General features: G+C 38.4%; 2 protein-coding genes across 2 annotated transcripts; both read right to left on the reverse strand.

The window, feature by feature from the left end:
* Nucleotides 1-1,137: 1,137 nt before the first annotated feature.
* Nucleotides 1,138-10,597, reverse strand: nucb1 (nucleobindin 1). Its single transcript, XM_061231711.1, has 13 exons — nucleotides 10,451-10,597; nucleotides 9,533-9,662; nucleotides 9,272-9,379; nucleotides 8,760-8,892; nucleotides 8,065-8,168; nucleotides 7,742-7,927; nucleotides 6,803-6,893; nucleotides 5,787-5,845; nucleotides 5,507-5,599; nucleotides 4,868-4,957; nucleotides 2,517-2,690; nucleotides 2,271-2,391; nucleotides 1,138-1,953 (listed from the first exon to the last, which is right to left on the reverse strand). Exons 2-13 carry the CDS (start codon nucleotides 9,659-9,661, stop codon nucleotides 1,859-1,861), a joined length of 1,383 nt encoding a protein of 460 aa, XP_061087695.1. The 5' UTR covers nucleotide 9,662; nucleotides 10,451-10,597; the 3' UTR covers nucleotides 1,138-1,858.
* Nucleotides 10,598-13,930: 3,333 nt separating this feature from the next.
* On the reverse strand, nucleotides 13,931-18,373 carry ccndx (cyclin Dx). Its single transcript, XM_061231712.1, has 4 exons — nucleotides 18,167-18,373; nucleotides 16,196-16,411; nucleotides 14,945-15,275; nucleotides 13,931-14,100 (listed from the first exon to the last, which is right to left on the reverse strand). Exons 1-4 carry the CDS (start codon nucleotides 18,371-18,373, stop codon nucleotides 13,931-13,933), a joined length of 924 nt encoding a protein of 307 aa, XP_061087696.1.
* Nucleotides 18,374-24,584: the final 6,211 nt, after the last annotated feature.

A 24,584-nucleotide genomic window follows, 5' to 3' on the forward strand; every position in this document is an offset into this window, starting at 1 on the left:
AAAGAGTAAAGTGAAACAGGGCATGTGTGAATGCTCTTGTGTGTTTGCGTGTGGCAGGGAGAGGGGGGGATTACTAAGGAAAGACAAAGCGTGGGAATGAAACATTTTCCAGTTTTTTTTGCTTCTGTGAAAAACAAGAGTGGGAACAATTAATACACTGTGACCAAAGCTGAGAGGGAGAGGGGGAGAGAATTTGGACAAACAGGATATCACATTAATAGGATCAACACTACTCACACTGCCTGCACATCGGAGCACAAAAGTGGACTTGGGAGGTTAACGAAGAGGGCAGGAAGAAAGATGAACAGTGCCCAATCTATAATTACCCCCATTACAACTGACTAGCCACATAGCGTGCATAACTTCTAACGGTGTGCCAGGATGAGGAGCCAGCTCAAGGAAGCCACAAAGAGAGGAATGGACACGCACAGACTCATACCAAATACAGACATGCACAATGCACAGACACAGGCGCAATATCAGACACACATGCCGTTTAATTCTTAGTTTAGGTCCACATTTACAAAATACATTATAAGGGCCCAAATACACTCAGTGACCACTTTATAGGTATGGACATCAGCTTTTTAATCCAAATATTTACTCAGCTAATCTTGTGGCAGGAATGAAATGCATAAAAGCATGAAAATGTGGTCAAGAGGTTCAGCTGAAGAAATCTAAGTGAGAAATCTAAGTGACTTTGACTGTGGAATGATTGTTGGTGCCAGGCAGGGTGGTTTGGCTATCTCAGAAACTACTGATCTTCCGGGATTTTAACGCAGACAGTCTCAAGAGTTTGTAGAGAATGGTGCGAAAAACAATGCAAAGTCAGAGAATGGCCAGACTGGTCAAAGCTGACAGGAAGGTGACACTAATGCAAATAACCACACATTACAACAGCAGTATGCAGAAGAGCATCGCTGAACAGACAACACGTCAAGCCTCTAAGTGGATAGGCTGCAGCAGCAGAAGACCAATAAGTAGAAAAATAAGTCTAATAAATACCTAATAAAGTGCTCACTGAGTGTATATTTCAATTTCATTCTGATATCCTTCACTTACACACACACACACACACACGCGCACACACACAAAGAAAAAAAAACAAACATACCAAGGAAGTTCAATAAAGCACCATTATCTAATTAAATTGAGCTCTTTATTAGAACTGAAAGACAACTCCAGAAATAACCAACTGTTTGTGTGAATAAGAGAAGAAGAGAACACGAAAGAGGGAATTCAATTTTGAGGATGGTAGCAGATGGGACAGTAAAATAAAGAAACATTCTAAAAAAGCAGCATCAGAACAGAGTGCGCATGGAAATAGGAACTTAATGCAAAACATTACAATTATCAACACCATTTACCTCATTAAATACAGCACAGTTTCACCTGCATCCACAGATAATCAAATGTTAGCATCTGACGCAGACTATCATTACAATAATAATAATGTGCACATTGACTTTATTCCACAAATACTTCAACATAGCCACTTGGCATGATTTCACGAGCATGATTTCAGCGTAATGGCTCATTAGAAACTGCTAATAGTGGCGAACCCTGACTACAGATGCCAGAGACGGAATCTACGACTACGTCAGGGGAAGAAATAACATCTTCTCAGTCCTCCCGGTTTTACGCCCATCCACGTTTTCAAACTGGTTGAAAATGGTGATGAACTCTTCTCTGCCTCCAGGGAGCTGCTGCGGCTGGCACCGAGCTGCCGGGCTCAACGGGAACGGCCAGGTGCGGGCTCGCGGAGAGGAAGAGGACGGCAGGGCGCTCTTTGGGGGCAGTGAAGCTGAGGACAGATGGTTTGAGTGTGACGGTGTGTGCTCAGGGGGGCGGGGTGCTGTTAAAGGGTGTGCAGGGGAAGATTCTGGGGCGGCTCCACCGGTAGGTTGTTCTTGGCCTCTCCGCCAACATCCTGGGGAAGGGGTGGGTTGGCACCTGGAGAAGGAGAGAGGGCATTAAGCAAGCGCAAAGCAGCTGAAGCCCGGGCCGTAATGGTGCGGCCTTCCTGCTGAAATGAGGACGTTTGCTTAAGTCAGAGGTGGCTTAAGTCACAGAGTGGAAAAGCGGCACCTGTAAGTTAGTATCTGGACAGTCCTAGCTTTTGCCAACTTATGCCAGCTAGCTATGTCCATCTAGTTAGCACCGTGAAGAAAAAACAAGAAGCCGCAGTGCAAGGTTACTGGACAATACAAACCCTTCCTCCTTTATTCCACAATTATTACACATTGTCCCATTTTCTCTGTCCCTCTCACCTTCTTCTAGTTTCTTCAGTCCTTCCTGAAATTGTAGCTCATTATTCGGACCTGTAGGGGGCTGCCCTTCCGCTGCCTGTGCCTGAGTGTCTTTCTGTCTCTGGGACATCTCCATTACTGCCTGAAGTAAAACAGAAAAAAGGTACAATTCAAACTCTACTTATTTGAAAATATACATGATTTTATTGAGTGAAAAGTAGCAAGCATCCTAGATTTGCCCAGTGAAACTCCAGCCCCGTGCCTCACCTGCTGGTACTCTTTCCTCTCCGCCTCCAGGGCCTTTCCCCGCTCCTTCAGCAGCTCCTGCTGGTGCCGCAGAGACGCGGCCCTCCTGCCCAGCTCCAACTCCTTCTCCCGGAGCTCGGCCTCAAACTTCTGAAGCTCTGCCTCGGAGTATACCGGCTTTGTGTTGTCCAGTGTCTTCAACACAGAAACCACAGCCTCACCACCACACTCGTGTAGATGCAGACGCATACATAAAACATAACGTAATAATTCATTCTTAAATATGTACTTCAGAGAAAATTCCAAACCAGCAGCACAGAATCATTTCCGGAGAAAGAGCTGATTGAATATTGCTGCAAATGCGCCTCTTCAATGCTATCGGGGAAATACAGTATGGGCCAGATTTACGTACATGCGCACATGCAGAGCAAAACACAGCTTGACGAGGACGTGTTGGTGCAGTTGCAGTCTGCCTCAAATTAACATCTTATTTACGAAGGCTACAGCTCATTACACAATCAGCAAACACTTTTTCCACAATGGACAAAAGCAAATAGAAGCATTGCATTTCGCCTACTCATATTTTTCTATTAGCGGCAACACTGATTTTTTTCAGTTACTGTCACTACAGCTGAACACGTTATTTCAGTCGTGATGATTGGTTCATTTAATAATCTATTTCGTAAATATTTTCTGAGACAAAAAAACCAGCCTTAATTATTGCTTGGCTGCAATTATTAATTAATATTTACTATGAATAATCTGTTTGATGATTTCTTGCTCTGGGGGTTGAACAGATTATTTCAGTGCATCTTCGAAGCAAAATGCCTAATAGTTTATAATTCAAAAAACGTGCTAACTCTGAGAAATTTCAATAGAATGTTCACTGTTTACTTTTTCAGGGGGAATTATCATTGTTGTCCGCTTCACTTTAAGAATTGCATTATTATGAAGTTGGTTTGCTGGACCCTTGTGATGAAAAGGACACTGACATTACCTTATTTCTTGTACTACATTGATTTCCAAAATGCAGAGAAGGTGAGGTCCCCCCACACTTGTTTTGCAACCCACGTTACAAAATAAGAAACTGATGTCGCTTAAACAATGGCATATTAAAATAAGCTACACAGATATAACTGTGAGTTTTAATGCTTTCAAATGGTATATCCTGATTGAAAATTGCACCTTGAACAAAGGAATTAATGCAAAAAAAAGTGATAACGTACACTTAAAGTGCAGAAACGTATAATAAAGTGTTTAATTAAATAATGTTCCAGTGTTTTTCCCACCATAGTGCTGCATAATAAATCACCACATAATAACGTAAAACCGTGAAATCATGATAGTTCCTCATACGATAATTGTACCTTCAAAATACCATTACATGCTTATTTACAAACATACATTTTTGCTTTGTTTTGCCTGTTTTACACATTTGACAGTTGTTTCAGGAAGTCTAGGCCCACGGGCTCATTTACAATGCGAAAAACTAAGAATAAATCTGGTTTAGCACCTTGATGAAATACAGTGCCACTCAGAGGAGTTGTCCAAAGCTCTAAATCTGACCACTGTCGATACTCTAGTGTTGCAGCCCATGAAGTGACCTCAAGGCTGTTTTCCTGAAATTTACTTTAATTTGGTGCATATACTGGTGCACAAATATTGACTATAAAAGGAACCTTAGTCATAAAGATGATTGGTAAAATGACCAGCAAATTCATCAATTAAATTTAAAATTGATAGCAGTTTCAATTGAATTTGAAATAGCAATTTCAATGTCAATGAATTATTGCTAATCAATTCAATGAACTGAATAATAATAATTTCAATTAATTTTTATTATTTCAAATGACTGATTTGACTGAAATGACTGACACATGGTTGAAGGGAAAACAGGAGTAGGCGAAAATATTTGTTCCATATAAGGAAATATTACCTAAATTATAAGACAAATAAAATTATATTAAAGGTAGCAGGTCATCTTTTCATCAAATAATTCCAGTATTGCAGCGAAATATATACAAGCAACTGACTGACCAAGATATGCAACTCTGCTGTTATTTCCCTGGTAGTTCACTAGCATGTGCTTCCCATCCCATCCATTGTGGGTGCTTAGTGAATTGTTTTTTTTAATGGTGCTGGCAATGGTTTGCTGATAGCCACAGCCCCAATCAGAACAAGAGTCTCACAGAAAATGAGCAATTAGGAAAAATACTCAGCTGCACATTACGTCTATAAATGTTGTGACATTAGATAGAGAATAATTATTAATGCATTATATAAAGAATTTACAGTGTCAATATAATATAAATATGAATGTATATTTTATGTTGTATATTACTATTCCTACAAGGCCTCAAACGCTTACCCACCTCCCATTCTTTAGGATTGTTGAACTCCTTCTTCTCTGTTGATTTCAGAAACTCCTCCAGGGTGACGAGACGATCGTGATTGGCATCCACCTGCCAAAACAATTGGGGGAATAAAAGATTGCCATCTTTTCTTTCCATCCTCCACAGTTTCTTTTATTTTGCCCAATTAATTTATTAATGTCACTCCAAATTTTGTATCCTCTCCATTGGTCTTGTATGCCTATGCTATAATACGGGATTGTAAAGCTGTACCTTGTTGACCATTACCGGATATTTCCTGATTTGTAAATGTAATTTATCTTTCTTGTGGATCCCTCGCTACTTGTGCCTGGTTATTTTGTACCTATTTCTTAGCCCCTTGTAATCTGGACATGCATCGTACATTGTTTCTTATCATTTTATGGGTGTCTCCAACCACTTGGTAAGTCTTGGTAAATCGGTAGTTAATGCGTAGGTATCTGCTATCGCAATAGAGCAGATGTTTTGCGCTGCTATTTCCTTTGGCCCTAAATGTGATAAAAATTATAACTGTACTGCTATTGCTAATCGTATGCTGGTGCTCTATGGACTTTCTTAGGCATAGAGGCAATGATACACAGACAGCAATCAAGGGATGGATATAAAAGAGAAAATTCTGACATTCTGCATGACGTGTTCTCTCATCCTCAGCCTCTCTTCCTCCATCTCCATCATATCGTCCTCTTCATTCCTCGGGTCATACACCTTCTCCAGCTGAAAGGGGGGGGGGGGGATGGGAGGAAGGAAGAGTATAAAAAAAGATGTATATATTTTTGTGCCAATACACCAACTGAACAGCACACAGATAGCGAGAAAGGACAGTGTTTTAACACACAGCACATGCATGTTGACAGAGGACAGCAGACCACTGACAGAGATACCAAAAGAGAGATAACAATACCTCTTTAGTGAACAAAGCCTCCAGTTCTTGCTCATCCAAAACTCCATCTCCATTGGTATCTTAGAAATAATTTTATGAGAAGCAGCATTAAAACATTCTGTAGTACCTTCTTGAACATTTTAATATTGATCTGTTATAGGATACCATGAATAAAGCCAGAGCAGCAAAAATTCTATAAGAACATTTTTCCCTTATAATTCATAGACTCTCGAATCGCGCAGCATTAGTGTAAAATAGGTCTCTTCCACCATTTCTTCCTGAGACCAGATGCGAAACAATTCCCATACTATTTATAAAAGTATTATTATTAAGAAATTAAATTATTTACTATTTATGATTTATGATTTATATACAGTTTGCACATGTACAGCACAATAAGCTGTCTTTTTTTATACATATATATATATATATATGCTGAGCGATCACTTTACCACTTGTCAGAGGTCTGATGACACTGCACTGCACCAGGAAAATTGTTAGTGGAGGGGGAGGTGTCTTGGAGGGTAAGCAGTGGTGGAGTAAAGTGACAAGCTGTGGTATTGAGCGCATGGTATAGCCAAGACCTGACCTGCTGAAATACGTCTACACAATGCTAGTTTTGTCTAATCGCGCCACCGTGCCTTTTAATTTACTCCGTCCAAGGAAATTAGAGTCTGATGCTTTATTGATTTTTCTCTGATGTAGCCAACATGCTTGTGAATTCATCTGAGGTACAGTGCCTCCGTTATTAATACCTGGGGGAATCCCTGGAATTCTTATTACATGTGCATAATATTTTATCCTATCTGTGATCCAAGGCCAAGAGACTACATTTGGTGGGTTGCATCCCAGGCCCCCAGTTAAACAGCACTTCCATAAAGCATGAACATCATTGATTATTTAACATAAGTCATCACTTCTCCCATGAAGATTCTCAATAAACAGTGGAGTAGCTCTCTGTGCAATTCCGTAATTCAGGTCATTGTACAAAAAAAGAAGCAGAATCAGTGTGTTGGGGGTAAGACTGGCAAACAGACCATGTAGTTTAAAGAAGGTTTTGGGGTTGAACTCCTGAGGGTCAAGGCCATCGGTCTCCTCCCACACTTCTCTGAGTTGAGCCACGCTACCCTGAGGCCCAGAGAGAAGACAGAAGGAAGGTCAGAAAAGCATACCATACACTCACTGAGCACTTTTTTAGGAATGTTTTTGCTTTACTACACCTTCTTATTCATGCAATTATCTATAATTATTGTGTGGCAGCAGGGCAATGCATACAATCATGTATATACGGGTCAGGAGCTTCAGTTAATGTTCACATCAACCATCAGAATGGGGAAAAAATGTGATCTAAGTGACTTTGACCATGGAATGATTGTTGGTGGCAGACAGGGTGGTTTGAGTATCTCAGAAACAGCTGATCTCCTGGGATGTTCATGCATACTAGTCTCTAGAGTTTGCAAAGAATGGTGCAAAAAAACAAAAAAAAGCAGTTCTGCAGACAGAAACGCCTTGTTAATGAGACATCAGAGGAGAAGGTCAGACAGGAAGGTGACGCAAATAACCACACATTACAACAGCGGTATGCAGAAGAGCATCTCTGAACACAAAACGCATCATAACTCTAAGTGGATAGGCTACAGCAGTAGAAATCTAAAAAAATAAGTCTAATAGATACATAATAAAGTGCTCGGTGAGTGTATATCCACAACAATATAGCAAACAGACGAACACAGAGCAGGTGGGAGAGGAGGTTGGTTAAGTGCGCAGACAGAAGACAATCCCTGTCTCTACAGCATTTGTGCCTCTTTATCCTGCTCCATAGTTCCTTCTCTCGCCTTCATTTCATTTCATCCCTATCTTTCTTGCCCACCTCTCTCTAACTGGCCTCCTTTGCAGCCACCTGCTTTGCCTTCAGCTCCCACCGTTACCTCAACCTGCCTTCTTTATCATCGCATCGTTCGTCCCTCCTCTCTTACCGGAGCATTGACTTTGGGGTGCTGCCTGTGCTTCTCCTTTAACTCCTCCAGCCTCTTCTCCTCCTTTTCCCTCTTCTCCTCATCCAGGCTCTTCAGGTACTCCCTCCTCTCGTGCTCCTTCAGCATCTCGTAGCGCTTGAACTCCTCGTGACGCTCTGCGTCATAGCTCTCCAGGTCCTTGGTCGCCTGTCAAGACAAACAGATTGGATGGGTGCCTTGAGGAAACAAAGCCAAAAACCAAAGCCCAACGGGAGACCTATTTCGTAATGTCCTGTTTCCCCTCATTGAACTGCGTGTTGCCACGGTATCTCCCCAATTTTTACCGTGGAGATGAGGAGCTCCAAGTCTTTGGCCTCAAAGGTGTTCTGGTTGTGGGGGTCCAGGTGCTCAAACTGCTTTAGCAGTGACGCATGGTCCATCTGCATGTCTGGGAAGAGAAGGAGCTATATTAGACTTGAATTAGCACCAGACACTTTGGCAGCACAGAAAATTTTACAATATGATTTCATCAATTTACATTCCAATGAGAGCTAATGAGAGCTAAATATGTGTAGGTTTTCCATCATGTAGTCCTGACTCCACATAAACTAACACCATAATGGGTCATAATGAATTGGAATGTCCCGTCATACTGTAGACTGTATCAGTAACCATTGCAGTGCTTCCAGAAAGTTCCATCCCCCTTGGATTGTTTCTCATTTTGCTCTGTTGCAAAGTCAAATATATTTAAATGAGATTTTCTTTCTACTCATATACAAGTAATTCTACATTATAAAAAATGTATTAAATAAAACAACACCTATTTCAGACTCTGGTGAGGAGAATACTTATATTTTTTCGCATTACAAATGTGTTGAATTAATTTAGTTCATGAAGGTGGAAAATATTTTGATGTAACAGGACAAAATGCTCTAAAGGGGTGATAATCTGAAGGTACAGCAAATAATGTTTTACTCCCCCAATCACTACTGTTTGCATTGGTACAGTTTGCACGGTTCATATGCCCTCTCCCCCTCACTGTGTGAGTTGGTACTGTCCATCTTGGCCTTCAACAGCATCCTGAGTCTGGACACCTCTTGTCGCTTTAGCTCATCCAGACGGGTCCTGACGTTGTGTCCCACCAGGTCCAACTCTTTACTGAGACGACCATTCTGAAAGGAACAGATGGTGTGATGCAGTATTTTCACACACAAGATGAAAGGCTCGATGCTCACTATTTAGACGCTGACATAATAAAGGAAACAGCATGTTGGGCTTTTCTACATGGGTTGTACAGGGTTCTCCCCAGCATTTTCAACAGGCCCTTCAAACCTCCCAAAGTGAAAAATGAATCTCTCTCTCTCAAGGTGTATGGGGGAGGGACCCAGACCCAGTGATTCCTGCATTTCTGATTAGACCAAGGGACCAGCTTTTGGTTCTCAACCTCAGCAACGGAAATATCGCCCTCTGCTGATATCTATGAATTAAATGAAAAAACAACAACAATTTAAAGCAAAATGAAAAGACTGAGCATATGTGAGAGAAAATTACCTTGATATCTTCAGTGTTGGCAGACTGTAGCTTCTCTCTGAAGTGAGGGTCTGTCTCCAGCACCTCAATGACCTCCCTCAAGTACCTGTCATAGTACAGACCTGTGTCCTGTAGAAGGAGGTAGGCAAGACTTGTCTCATGCACTGACTGCAAGAAGTAGAAGGTGAGTACAAGTAACACACTGTACTAAGTGTTAATCTGACCACTCTTCGATTATTCAGTCCAAGGAGAGATGGAGACAACGTTTGATGCTAAACATACCACACTTTCTTCCTGTTTTGGCTCCTGGGGAGGTACAGCTTCCTGCTGCTTGACGTTATGGTCAATGGGTACTGACCACACCCCAAGCAAAATGGACAAGGGCAGGAGCCAGTGAAGTGCCACAGGCATTCTATTTAAAGAAAAAGGACTGACATTATCAAACTATATCAAAGCTATGTAGTAAAAACAGGAATGGCTACGGGATTATTAATTTGATTACATTTTTTTTAACATCACATTACATTATTTATCTCTAATGAAAGACTTAACAATGTTTGAGAAAGCGTCAATATTGCAAGCAATAAGCATAGGCAATTAAATTCAACCGAGCATAATTCAATAACTTTAATAGTTAATCCATGATTCAAGAAAGAAATTCAAGTTTAGAGTTTCTATGATAAGTCATTCAAGTTTCTATAATACACAGAGATCATAAACATACTTCAATGATTATTTTGACTAAATTCTAGCCCATGGCAGGGAGGTGAGCATTTAGCTAAGAAAATGACAGAGAGCTTAGCTATATTGGCTACGTCGCCATCTCGCGTATTCAGCCATCTATGAGCAACGAGTCGCTACGGTGGCTACGCAGAATCAAGAATCAGTCATTTGCCCTCATCTTGGATCGATTGTTTGAGAAGCCATGTTCGTGAAACATGGTTCTGGTGAGCATAAAGATCTCTATCGCTACTACTACCCAGTTACGTTTGTGTGTACAAGTGCATCTTGTACAAACTGCAGCTGTATGTTGTTAGCACTAGTAGCTAGCTACATACTAACACGCCACTGTGTATGTGTATGTGTAAATGATCAGTCTAGCATTATTGCTGAATTAAAAACCCTGCTTTTAAAAAGTTAATGTTATGGTTACTTGTGTATGCGGTTATCAACGTCACCACTAACATCACACTTGCTTACTTCAACAAATCGGTCGTAGTCCCTTGTCTTTAGGTCCTACGTATACGTTGCTCCCTTGATGTCCCAACTTCCGTTATGTTTCGTTTACGAATCAACCGCATCGAGGAACTGAATAGGATAGGAGGGGCCAGGCTGTGAAGTCTAAGGAAGCAGCCTCTACTGCGCATGTTGAGGGCAAAGGAGCTCGTTGCAAGAAGGACAAGGTGATACAACCAAAAACGCTCACTTTTCATTATGTGTTTGTGAAACAATGTTTGTTATGGTCCAGACGTTTTCGAAAGGATATATTAAAATGTACATATATCATATTCGTATTTTCATATTTCAATATATTTTCACAGTCTGCTTTTGATATGGAACGTAACGAACCTAAACCGAGTTTGAAAATTACATCGGGAAAGTTTTATTTTCCTTTCAAAAGTCTGATAGTCCCCATTCACTTTAATGGGAGCTCTAATGTTTCGCACTCAACATGCGCAGTACAGGCTTCCTTCCGGGGCTTCACAAGCTTAGGTTAGCTGAAACATAATTACATAGGAAATGGGCAGGAGGGGCCAGCCGGTGAAGCCTAGGAAGCAAATAGAATGGCCTCCACTTCCACTGGCCTCCACTTCGCATGTTGAGGGCAAAAGAGCTTGCTGCCCATTGAATTCCCGGAGCCAGGGATTGACATTCCCTCGGAAGCTGGCAAACTCCAGTGGTTACCGGAGGTATTGCAGCACATGAAACCTTGGGTGCCAAAAAGCGCATTTCCCCATTGACACCCATTCAATACTATGAATTTACCCTGTCGAGGTTATACCATTTTGGACAGAGCTTTTAAGTTCTAAAATGAGATCCAGCGACCTATTTATTTTCTCTGAGCCGTACAGAAGAGGATATAAGACTTAAAATCACTATCCCCTATTTATCCCTTCCCATTTAGGCACCCAATGTATGTGTTCTGAAAGCCCCATAGGGCCCCATAGGACAGGGTTCCCAAACAGGGTTCCAGACAGTGCCTTTTTCCTTTTTCTATTATTTTGAAACTGTAAAAAATGTAAATTAAATGTTTAATTGCTTTCAAATGTGAAGAAATATATGAGGTTTAACATTGTACCATTTAGATAAGGTTAATTTCTGTTCACTCCTATAATTGTCTGTTACCACCTGATACGACAAGGACGTGGTGTTGAATTTTAAGAGGCAAATGAACACAAAACTATTTTCAAAAGTACAATATCAGAATATACAACAGACCGAAAGTGATATGATGCCAGCTGTACGAACAAACTTCAACCCACGCACATGCTAAAAATCCTCTGCTATTGAAGTATACTACAGGTTTGTATGCATAACAGCTGGATAAATAGCAACAGGATAAGCTAAAAACATAGTTTTACAATGATGTAGCCCATCCCTGTGGTAAAAGCTTAATGTATTCTGCACAGATTTATGTAGGACAAAGATTGGATGTTTTCCGCATGTCTGAATAGTCATTCTGCTGTTGGAATGCAGTGATATGCCTAAACTGTCCGTCACCTTCATATGACATATTATACCTTGTTGGGAATGGTAGGAAACCCTGTACCATATTTTACATTAGTTTGGTACTGAAATGACCTAGCAATGCATTTATGCAACAGCACAAAGTGACATTCCCTTAGGCAAATAGATTGTTTTCTAGAAAATGGCTGAACGGATTATGAAATAAACTTAAACATTAGTCAGAAAACAGTCATAGCTTCATAACCAAGTGAGATATTTGGTTCCATAAATATGTCTGAATCTAATAATTTGCTAAACAATCTTATGTTTCCACCAAACCGGAATTATGTCGGCCAGAAGCACAAAATAAGTGAGCTAAGAAAAAACAAAAAACAATATGTTTATTCATGCAACTTCTGAATTGTATATTGTTGTTCATTGTTGTTCATTATTGTTGGAACATGTTTTTTTTTGACGTAGAGAAATGGTATCCGTTAATAACACAGTTTTAATGGTAAGGGTGATGGTAGATTATTATTATTATTATTATTATTATTATTATTATTATTATTATGATGATGATTATTATTATATGTTAAATTAAATAAGACAATCGACAAAATAAAAATTTGGTACTGAAATGACCTAGCAATGCATTTATGCAACAGCACAAAGTGACATTCCCTTAGGCAAATAGATTGTTTTCTAGAAAATGGCTGAACGGATTATGAAATAAACTTAAACATTAGTCAGAAAACAGTCATAGCTTCATAACCAAGTGAGATATTTGGTTCCATAAATATGTCTGAATCTAATAATTTGCTAAACAATCTTATGTTTCCACCAAACCGGGATTATGTCGGCCAGAAGCACAAAATAAGTGAGCTAAGAAAAAACAAAAAACAATATGTTTATTCATGCAACTTCTGAATTGTATATTGTTGTTCATTGTTGTTCATTATTGTTGGAACATTTTTTTTTGACGTAGAGAAATGGTATCAAGGATTGTTAGAATATGCCTTTTATTGACTGAATCTGTGGTGAGGTGAGGGTTGTAAACCGTGAACGTGGTAAGGGAGAGGCTGTAGTTGTATTGCCCTGCTTTGCAAATAAGAGGCTGAGAAGAATCTAACTACTGTTCTAGCTAGTGGAGATTCTTTTTAGCAATTTGGCATTGCCGTTTTGTGGTTTTATTATGTCACAGTTTTTTGTATTGTATAAATATGAACACAAAAATAATTTGACACATCGACAACAACCACAATGGGGCAAAGTGGTATTGGACTTTCTGTTCAGAATGGCAGGCACATGACTTGCAAAACAGCTTACAAGGCACCATATCGTTGTGCAAGTTATCACAAATGTTTAGTATTATCCGTTAATAACACAGTTTTAATGGTAAGGGTGATGGTAGATTATTATTATTATTATTATTATTATTATGATGATTATTATTATATGTTAAATTAAATAAGACAATCGACAAAATAAAAAGACACTGTGAAAAGACACTGGACTCTACATGGTAGGGTATGCTTAATTTGTATTAATGAAAAACATTTCTTAGATTTGAAAAATACATCTGTATAAACATTTGGATAGATTATTCCACACAATACAACATGTTGCAGTATTAATAAATACACATAAATAATAAATAAATAAATATATAGATAAATAACACATTCATAATTTTAAAAAAAGTGATTACGGTAAATACATCAAATACTAATACATAGTCACAGTCAAAGTATGGATGATGTAACAAAGGAATACAATATATAAATATGTTCCAACTTAACCATTGATTCAAATGGATAATAAATAATATTATATTAACAGACACCAATTTAATATATAAATACATGTAAAACATACACATAGGGTAATGGATAGACAGTCGCCCAATACTCGAACTGGTAAAATATCTAGTACATATCTCTCAGTTTAACTGATCCAACTAATTAAATAATTTACATTTAACAGATATTGCTTCAGTACTCATTCTCACACTCAAAAATCGATCTCTCTTAAGTCAGTTGGTGTGCTGGCTCTTTCTGTGACTATTTCCTCAAGTTCTTCATGCTTCTTTTCCACTTCTGGACACGTTTTTCCTTCCCTGAGTCCATTCCTCAGACGCTCCACGAGGGCTCCCTCTATCAGCTCAGTGTAGTATTGCAGCACTCCCTGAGGGATACAAAGACAAGCAACACTCAGTTATAGTATGGTTTTCACTTTCACCAAATAGGACTTGTTATTTATGAAGTGGTACATTCAATATTTAAAATATATTCTTAATAGTGCGTAACTTTATACTTTTTCAGTGGAATGAAACAGATACAAAACCAAAATGGTGGCATTGATAGATGATATTTTGCATATGTCTCATTTGGATCAAATTAAACACCTTTCAGATGGCAGTAAAATTAGAAAAAAGATCCTGCAGATCCTTGAGAATTGTTAGTTAAACATGCTTCCAACAGAAATGCTGATTCAAGTATTCTGTTCTGAATATTGTTGGAGATGGGCGGCACAGATGGTGCAGTGGGTAGCACTGCCGCCTCACAGCAAGGAGGTCCTGGGTTCGAATCCCCGTCGGCCGGGGCCTCTCTGTGCGGAGTTTGCATGTTCTCCCTGTGTCTGCGTGGGTTTCCTCCGGGTACTCCGGTTTCCTCCCACAGTCCAAAGACATGCACGTTAGGCTGATTGGAGAGTCTAAATTGCCCGTAGGTATGAGTGTGTGAGTGAATGGTGTGTGTGCCCTGTGATAGACTGGCGACCTGTCCTGGGTGTATTCCTGCCTTTCGCCCAATGTATGCTGGGATAGGCTCCAGCCCCCCTGCGACCCTGATCAGGATAAGCGGGTTCAGATAATGGATGGATGGATGGATATTGTTGGAGATGGTTTGATATATTTTGCAAAAGTTTTCTAATATGAAAGTATCTGAGGGGCAAAAAAAGCGGTGATTTATATGAACTATGAAACTTATATGCCTCTGAATGATGATCATAATTTAAATTAGGCACTCACCAAATCAATCTGACAAAGTGTAGCCAGTTCATTAGGACCCAGCTGAGGAACTTTGCTCCCCAGACCGGAAAGCGCCGCATTCAGTGCTGCTGCTGCAATTAAAGATGGAGGAATTCCCAAGAAACGGGAGTCACAAACACACATGGCAACCAGTGTGTCAACGTGTCGTCGTAGAGTTGATAAGAAAGCTTCATCATCTCTATCTGTCTGTCCATTCTCCCCCACCCTCTCCCTCTCCACTGAAGACAATAAGTGTGGGAGGAAGTCATGCGGGGTTACCACAGCAACATCCCATTGGAGGGTTGCCAGGACAACACGTTCCATGTCCTGAAACAGACGGAAATATAATAATTGCAGTACACTTTGAAAATCAGTAATCACACATGGATACAAAAGGAAAGAGAGAGGGAGAGATAGAGATGGGTCTGAAGTAAAAGACAAATATAACTTCATGCAGGAATTACAGGGTCCACAGTTCAAGTTGCTTCAATATGAAGAAAAATGTACATCAAAATATATTCTATGAAATAATACAATACACAGTTGTTTAATTATATGAAATCTACGCATGTGCATTTGATTTATTTATTTATTTTGTGTGTGTTTCTGGTGTGTGTGTGTGAATTTGGTTCTATGAGTATAAGTTAAGTTTCTGTTGTATAACTGGAATCAAATGGCAAAGTTTTTCTTGTAGCATCCAATTACCTACAAGCCTGTAGTCTTAGCTTCATAGACCCAAAACAACAAATTTCTTTAATTTAATTAATGCAAAAACTTTTACTTTCAATGTGTTGTAATTTGTCCTTCATAATGTTTGTGCCAATCAGACTAACAGTGTAGAGGAAGAGATGGCATTAAGTACCAAAAAAAAAAAAAAATAGAAAATCTCTGTTTTTTTGGTCAACAGGATATGTATACAATGTTTGATTTCAGCTGATTTATTATACTTTTTTGGAATGTGTATATGGCAGTCAAACTTCATTTTGTAGATGGATACACATTGGGCTTGCTCAGATGCAGCTCACTGTAGTTTGCTCTGTTTACAGCACATGTTTGCTCTGTTTTCATAGGTTTTATAGTCATTGCTCAGAAGTGGTAGAAGGAAAAATGAAATACTAACAATCCTGGAACTCTGGTGTCTGTAATGAATGGCCATGAATGCAACATGAAGATGGGTACATAATGCAGCCAGTTACTGTAGAAAGCTCAAAATTAATAGTGCCACTGTAGCATGTGAAATAACTCACCCTTAAATTCTCAGGCAGGAAGCAGAAGTTGGCTACAGCACACAAGTTGTCCACACCCACTTGTTCACTTCCCGTCACTTTGGATGCGAGGAGAATGCAGGCCGCAGAGAGACAGAGAGGTGAAATAGACAGAGATAGTGACGCAGACAGGAAGCGATCCAGCAGAGCAACAGAGAGGGGGTACACCGATTCCTCACAGCCACACTCACAACACACCTGAGGAAAAAAGACAAACATAAACATGCACAAACTCAGTGTTAACTAATTATGAAGTCACCATCATCGGAACATCAATTAACCACGATTAGCATATTTTATGAATAACCATTTCAGCATGATTATAGTCCACAGCATAGAGGTACAGTAGCATACGTTCATCTACGATGCATCTATGTTTCCTCTTAGTGTTTAAGGAACGCATTATGAAAAGAATGAAACTATAGCACATGGGGTGTATCTGACCAATGGATAACTAATATGAATATCTAATTTGCCTGACTTAGTAGGAAGAAACAGATATATCTTAATGGTGGTAATACATTTATATTACCATGATATCTCAAGGTTCTGTTCCACTGAAAAAATCTAATTTTCAGTCAAATATACCTTTTTCTGTTTACTGCTGCAAATCCCTCAACTATTCAGGATAATACCACCTTTTGAATAATTACGCCATGTGTATGATGAAATTGTAGTCGCTTTTCTCAAGACCTGATTTTGGAATATATTACAGAACCATTTTTCTCAGTGCATAGTCATCCTACCATCATGAACCTCTACTCCATAACCAGAAGACTGTTTTGAGATAATTATGTTCTTGTTTTAGGGTGCGGGTACAGCATCACAAATCTCATTGTTAAATCCTGAAATTCTATCATTTTTATTCATGAAAAATAAAAGATTTCTCGCAAAATTACTATTGGGTATTGGTAATAGAAATGTCTCAAAATTATCTTCAAACTTTGTCTTATTTATAATCTGAAAGAATTATAACAATATGTTACTGGGTTCAGATTATAGACTGCTACAAAAATGTTCGAATTAGTCATTTCCGCCAGTTCTAACTGACATTTTTGAAAATAATTGATTAGTATCATGAATATGTTGTTTATAGGGAACTAAATGCATGTATCAAGTTTTATACAAAAATACTGTTTAAAAAGTATGAAAAAATGCAACATTTAAGTTTCTGCTTGGAACCCATTCACTTTGGAATCTTTGAAACTCAATATCTCAAAACTCTCAGAATGCAGATAGAAGCTTCTAATTCACAGCTCACAATATTTTGAAGTTTTCCTTACCCCTTTAAATAGTTTATATTAATAAAAACTATTAGTGTCAATGAATAAAGTTTGATTTAAAAGTTTTGCCATCCAACCAGTCAATACAAACAGTGATTGCAGTGCATAAAGTGAAATTGTCACAAAACTACATTTATATTTTTTAAAACAATGGTGCGACTGGACAGTTGGTTTTCCCATATACTTATTTCCCCAGTAATTAGGAAATTATTTCAGAACCTGGTCAGTCTTTTGAAATTTACATTTCATAAAGAATTATTTAAATTTCAGTACACTTATGAATGTTACGCTATTTGAAGTATCTCTATTATATCTAGTACATCTATTAAAACTGCACCGTAAGTCATTTTAAAACTGTGATTAAAATGTTAGTTTAAGTACACTTCTTCTAAATGTTATTTTAAAAAGCCATTTTTTAATGTCAAAGCTTTTAAAAGGTATGATTCTCTAACAGATCATTATAAAAACATAGATCTCACGAACCCTATGCCCTGTTCTTATTACTGGACTTTTTGTTTTGTTGTGCTTTCTGTATGTGTATGTGTTGATCTTTAATACCAATTCTTAATGTGTAAATACCCACATACTGTATTTCAGTTGTGTATATACATGACTGCCATGTGGAGATCAATAAACTAAGTAAATAAATATGGACTTGCCAAACACTCACCTCAAGCACCCATTTTGTGAGTTGTTCCCTCCTGTGGGGCTCCCCCTGGATCAGGGAGATGTAGAGGGGTGAGAGCAGGTATCTCTCCTCCAACAGCAGCAGCCTGTTGATCACGCGCTCCCCAGACACACTGGGGTCCCACTGGGCTCTCAGCTGAGCTTTCTGGGAGTCCTTTCCCTCCTCATCGCACCACAGTGACACAGACATCTGCAAAGCTGAGGTGGGCTCTATTTGTCCTTGGCGGAGGGTCACTCTAACCTATAAGCTTGGTTGTATCTTTTCAGAATCTTTCCCCTTACGCCTTGTCTGAGTCCCTTGTTCACGTGTTGATCTGTCGGTTTCTAAGTCTATGAGTCTCACCCTCGATAAGACTCTGGAAAGGCATGTGTTAGTCTCTAGACTGACTCCTCATCTCTGTTTTCATCTTTTTATACATCTCATGAAAGAAAGGCAGAGAAGGAGGGGAGAGTACAGACAGAGAGTGTCATAGAGAAGAAAGAGGGGAGGGAAGAACTGGTAAAAAAATATAATAATAAAAAAGACAACAATTGTGTGTGCTCAACAATGGGATTAACAGGTGGGCAGAGAAGGGGAAAGAGACAGGGAGCCAGAGGGAGGGTGCAGACAAGAGAGGGAGGGGCCAGGGAGAGAAGGGAGCAGATTGCCTCCGACAGAGAGAGAATGTTAAAGAAAGAGAGCGAGAGGGAAAGAGGTCATCTCCAAACTGTGACAATGAGAATGAATAACAATGGAAGATGGTATGTTTGGTGGTTGTGTGAGGGAGAGGGGTGCACAGAGGGGAATGAGATAATGGTGAGTATTTCTGTAACATCACATTCATCTCAATACCCTCAACCCAAATCTGTTTTTGGTTCTTCAACAGTTGGCAAATGGAAATCACTTTCTTGCATTAGCAAGCACAAACCCTTGAGGCTTGGAGTTGCAACAGGTGCAAAGGCAGCATTAGGGACACAAAAGCAAATGTACAGTATTATACTATATACACTACATGGAAAGCATTTTCAGTACTCTTAAATGATGTAGTAGTCTTATCCATCTGCCTTGATAACTTTAGTTTTCTCACCAAACTTTCATTGTCAAAGGGATCTGTGGCACCCTCCCCCTGTCTGTATTAATCTGTTTATTGCACCATGAATACACCAGGGAGGGCAGGGCGTGGTATGTGAAACAGACAGTGGCGTTCAACAGGTCAATGAGGCGTATTGTCATGCTCACAAATCACTGTCAGACACCAGCTTCTGGCCTTATGGCCCATTGTGCTCTCACACAAACACACACTCTCCTCTGGGGCTCTCTGTCAGTCACAAAAGGGTCATGCGCATAAGGAACACATGCACTGTATTTGACACAGCCAGTGACTTCACTTGACTTTTTACTTGCTGTCTTTGTAGTTTAGAGGGTTATATTTACATCTGTGTGTAATTTTTTTATGTTCTTATTTTTAAATCTTGACAAAATCAAGATTAACACATTTACAGTATTTTGTGGGTGAGGAACAATATAATATGGCAAAATATTTTCAAATCCATTTCTCAAGCAATGTATTAAAAATAGTGAATAACAATAATTCAGCCATAGACAATATTGACATATCAATAGCTTTACATAAATCAATATCAATATTCAATATTATTTATAACTGTAATAGTTTAATTTGTCTTGTGACCTATACCCTACACTGTGCTAAGATTACAACATACCCTACCCAGGTGGATGACAAAAAAAATAAGTGGCTGCTATTATTGCTACATCTGAGCTCATCTGATTCAAAATGAAACCACCCAAACAAATCTCGTACACATACTATATCCACATAACGTACATTATACATAAGATACATAAATGTTTCTGCTGCCAAGTAGAAAACGAAAGCTATGTTTAGATTCAAGAACTGCTTTTGGTGGAAGCATCACCAGAAACACACAAATTAATACGATAAATTAATACAAATTAATCAAATGAAAATGTGTAACATGTACATGAAAATGTTTCAGCTCTTGTTAGCATTAAACAGATGCCTGAATGTATGTAGAAGTGTGGAGCTAGCATTTGAGACAAAAAAAGTGTATAGAGAATACACTTATATGGCAGCATACTACCCACTGTGCCAATACAAATGCACCGGGTCACACCAACAAAGCTATTTCAACTGCACTTAAAAACATGAAATACTGATGGACTCAGAAAGTTAAACAAGGAGAGGGATGGAGTAACAGATAGGCTGTTTAAAACAGTGTGCTAAATTCATGTGTCGCAGCTGTATTCAAACAGACATCTAGTGGAGGGCAAAGGAGAAAAGAACAAGACAGAAGGAGGCAGAGAAAGAGGAGTGGCTCTCCTCCCCTTATTTTCCAGCTCATTTGTCTGGAGAGGGGAGACGTGTGCTCCTATTCTCTAACGGGACTTTCCCCTGACACCTGCTGACTGACAAAAGCAGGCAAAAAAGAAGACTGAGAGAAGTTCACCCAGTCATTAGACTGCATTAAGTCATGGTATATTATAGATGTTTTATGGTTTGCTATAGAAATGTACACATAACATCTCAACACTTTAGTAAACCTGGGTAAATGAGTGTAATTGCAAGATCATTGAAAATGAAGGCACAGTACTAATAGAAGTGAACAGGACATTGGACAGGAGACAGTCAGAGAGAAAGATTCAGAGGATGTGGATCATGAATTCAAGCATATCTTTGACCGAAAAATAAAAATAAATGTTCTTTTTAGTTCTGGGGAAACTTATTTTATTTAATAGATTTCAGCGATTTTGAGTTTTTAGATAATATTTTAAATGGCAAAACCAAAAATAATGTGTGACACAATTGATGGCAATTTTACAATCTGAGCTGATCTATCAGTGAGTTCAATAACAGAAACTTAATGGGCAGGAATATGGTAATTAGCACATCAACACAAAGGTGTCATAGAAGTAAACAAACTGCCAGACTTAAAGCCCATGAAGACAGGACAATTTTGACAAATTTACAAAATTAGATAAAAGTACTCTTGAAGTACAGTGCTGTGAAATTTGTTTTGCCCCCTTCCTGTTTTCCTCTGTTATGGCATATTTGTCACACAGAATGGAATCCTTAGACAAAATGTACTATTAAACAAAGGAAACTTTTTAAAGATTATTATCTTATCTAATTATATTCTCAAACACCCATATCACAGTAGGTTATCAAGCATGAACTGTTTGTTTCAGGTCCTGGATGGGGGAACTACTTCATCACGGCACTGTATGACATCATATATGTATACCAATTGTGATGTAATGCATAATTGAGTGATTTTACTTAGTTCCCACAGATTCCCTTGACAATGAAAGTTTGGAGAGAAAACTAAAGTTAGTGTTAAATACCTGTTTTCCTGATATTGTAGGCTATTTGCTCAGTATTGGACTCATATTGGCAGATGTTGGTGTTGCATTAACCCTGGATGTTTGCTTTATACAATGGACTAACAGAAGTGATTTACATAACGAAGTGGAATTCAGTATTATGAAAAATTTAGAAAGATATGCAGCCGAAAAACAGATATGTGAATTCTACATTTAAGTATTTTCCTTCATGTGAAATTACATTTTGAGGTTGTAGACTAACTAGTCACAAAGTCTAGTAAGATTAGTAGTTTTAGTTATGGTTATAAGCCAACAAGTTATATATGCAGATGCAGTGGTGACAGACTTGATAAATCAGCAACAACTGCGTATATAGCTAGACAAACCTGAGAATTCCATTGCTGCTTCAAATATAAGCTTGGGAACCAAGAAGCGCTTCCAAATTAGAACCGGATCCAAAATTCCAAGAACCAGGTAACCGATAATGCGTTATGCTTATCAGTTCCTAAATATGCATTTTCACTCACGTTTGTATCGAATAATCGGACTCGATTAGGCGATTGCAAATAGTCACTTTGACAAAATATGTTCGAGCTTTTGTTTTTTACAATAATTAACGTCAAAAATGACCACTTATCGTACATATCTGGTGTGTGCAGGCTATGTCCACTAGAGGGCCAGAAAGTATTGTCAAAACACAATGAACAATTGTTTCCCAATTTAACAAGATGCATTCAGAACATCAAAATGTAAGAATCATAAACATGAACATAATTCAGGCACTATTACGCACTGTTCTAGCCTGCTCTCCAATCGTGGGTCAACATTCCATCCATATAACACAATTAGTGTAGAGACTTGCATTTCACCAGAGGATAACACAATTAGATCAATAATAACAGTAATATCTAGTTCGTTTTCTTAGACGAGTGTAGATAAGTTCGCAGGATAGTTATATACTGTTACTCAAGTTACGTAAATAGAAGTTTTAAATATAATGTGCCGAAGCGATGGAGACGGAATCGTAAACGTTAGTTATATTTATACGCGGAATGCGGATGAGTACGTGTATAGACTGTAGACTACTGGTTTCAAGTCTTGGTTAACCATCTTTTTTGCCAACTAAATTATCTACAAAAATCTATTGGATATTTTACACGTGAAACACTTTTTGTGTTTGTGGCAGAAGGAATGAAAACCGCAGGGTTTCAGATGTTATCTTTCACGTTCAAACATGGCAAATTAATGTTGTAATATGATTCGAAGATCTTATGTACATGTAACAGCCCGTTTGCAAACAAACACACCTGCCCAGGATCTACACATCTGCCCAGAAGTCATGCGTCAACATCATGTGACTTTGTTTAGCTACGAGCACTGGTACAGGCAGCATCTCCTGTAAGCCGCATTTCCATAGGGTAAAAGATGGACCACGGTAGCTTCATTTTCTGAGGGAAAATGACGACCAGGCAAAATGCAGATGAGAAGAAAAGACAGCATAGTGAGAATGGGCAAGAAAAAGAGCAGAGTGAGAAAGAGGAGGAGCATGTAAATATATGATAAAAGTTGCTGAAATTATATTTGATAAGGTCTTAATGATTACGGATTTCAGGGATCTTTTTTCATAATAAATCTGTTCTCTGTGTGTCTAGCCACCCCATTTCTTGACTTAGAAATTACAGTTATAGTAAAAATACGCATACAGTAGTAATTCCATGTGTGCGTGTATGTGTGGGTGTTTGCTTTATATGAGAATATGAGCATGTGGTCGTGGGCGTTCAGACTAAAACAAAATGAGATGATTTTGTGCAAAAGATGACTGCTGTACTTCTGGCATGACTCTTTCTGCAATACTTTGATTCACCTGCAGAGGAGGCCATTGTTTTGACAATGAAGAAAGGACCAATCTTTAATGAGACAGTTTTCTTCTGTTATCGCTGACACTACTCCAGACAGAAAAGTAAATTATCCTGTGAAATATATACAGAACTATGTCGTAATTACAGGCATTTAAAAAAAATATTGCTCTCATAACCATTTTTTCTTATCATTTTGAGCTTTTTTCTTCTTTTTTTTGCTGGCAAATAACTTTTTACTGGCATCACAATTTATGTTTTGGCAGATTTATTGTCTTTGGCACACAATAGATTGAAATGGGATGACATTTGGGTGTGTGCATCTTATCCTCTCTTTATTAAATTAAATTCTCTTTAATACTATGCATTCTACAAATATAGTGGTTTAAATAGGAATATCCAATTTACAAAAGTGTAATTAAATTATTATTGTCAGAAATATGTATTAAGCCATTGAATCTGCCTTGAGGACATTGCAGTAAACAAAATTCGAAGTGTCTAAAGTGCATTAATGCCACAGATGAGTCGGTTTTTCAATGAAGAGGGGCATTGCACAATTTAGTGATACAATTTAACCTGTATTTTACAATTTTACAATAATGTTGATTGTAGATAAATTCTTTAATAATATGTATGAAAATACTCAGTAGAAGCAGTGGACCATTTTTTGTGGAATGTACTAAAACTAAAGAGGCCTTTCCAGATCATTCAGAAATGAACAGTGCCCTGATCAGATTGTATTAAATTAACCCCTTTATTTATTTATTTATCTATTTATTTATTTATTTATTTATTTATTCATTTTGCCTGAGACTGTACAGCTATAGTATCAGCTATAGTATTAGCTACTAGCTAATTTAATTTCAGCAGGTAAAGTCTGTTTTCAAATGATTACCTGGATGGCTTTCATGGATTTCTGCAGCCATGATGATGGCTATTTATCAAACAAACATTTTACATTTTACCCTCTGCCTAGTGTCCCTAGTTGAACATTGCTAGCTTGTGTTCTTATCCTCACATTCCCATTGGTTCATAACTGAATTTAATACAATTAAATGAATGCCCAACATAAGAGATTTTTAGATTTTCAATGATTTTTTACATTACTGAGATTTCAAAATAATAATTAAATGTGTTCAACAATAATGTTATCATATTTCATCGGAAATACACCACATCCATTACACGTGTAACCCCAGCAC

This window comes from Conger conger, chromosome 2, assembly GCF_963514075.1.
Source record: "Conger conger chromosome 2, fConCon1.1, whole genome shotgun sequence".
Taxonomy (NCBI): Eukaryota; Metazoa; Chordata; class Actinopteri; order Anguilliformes; family Congridae; genus Conger; species Conger conger.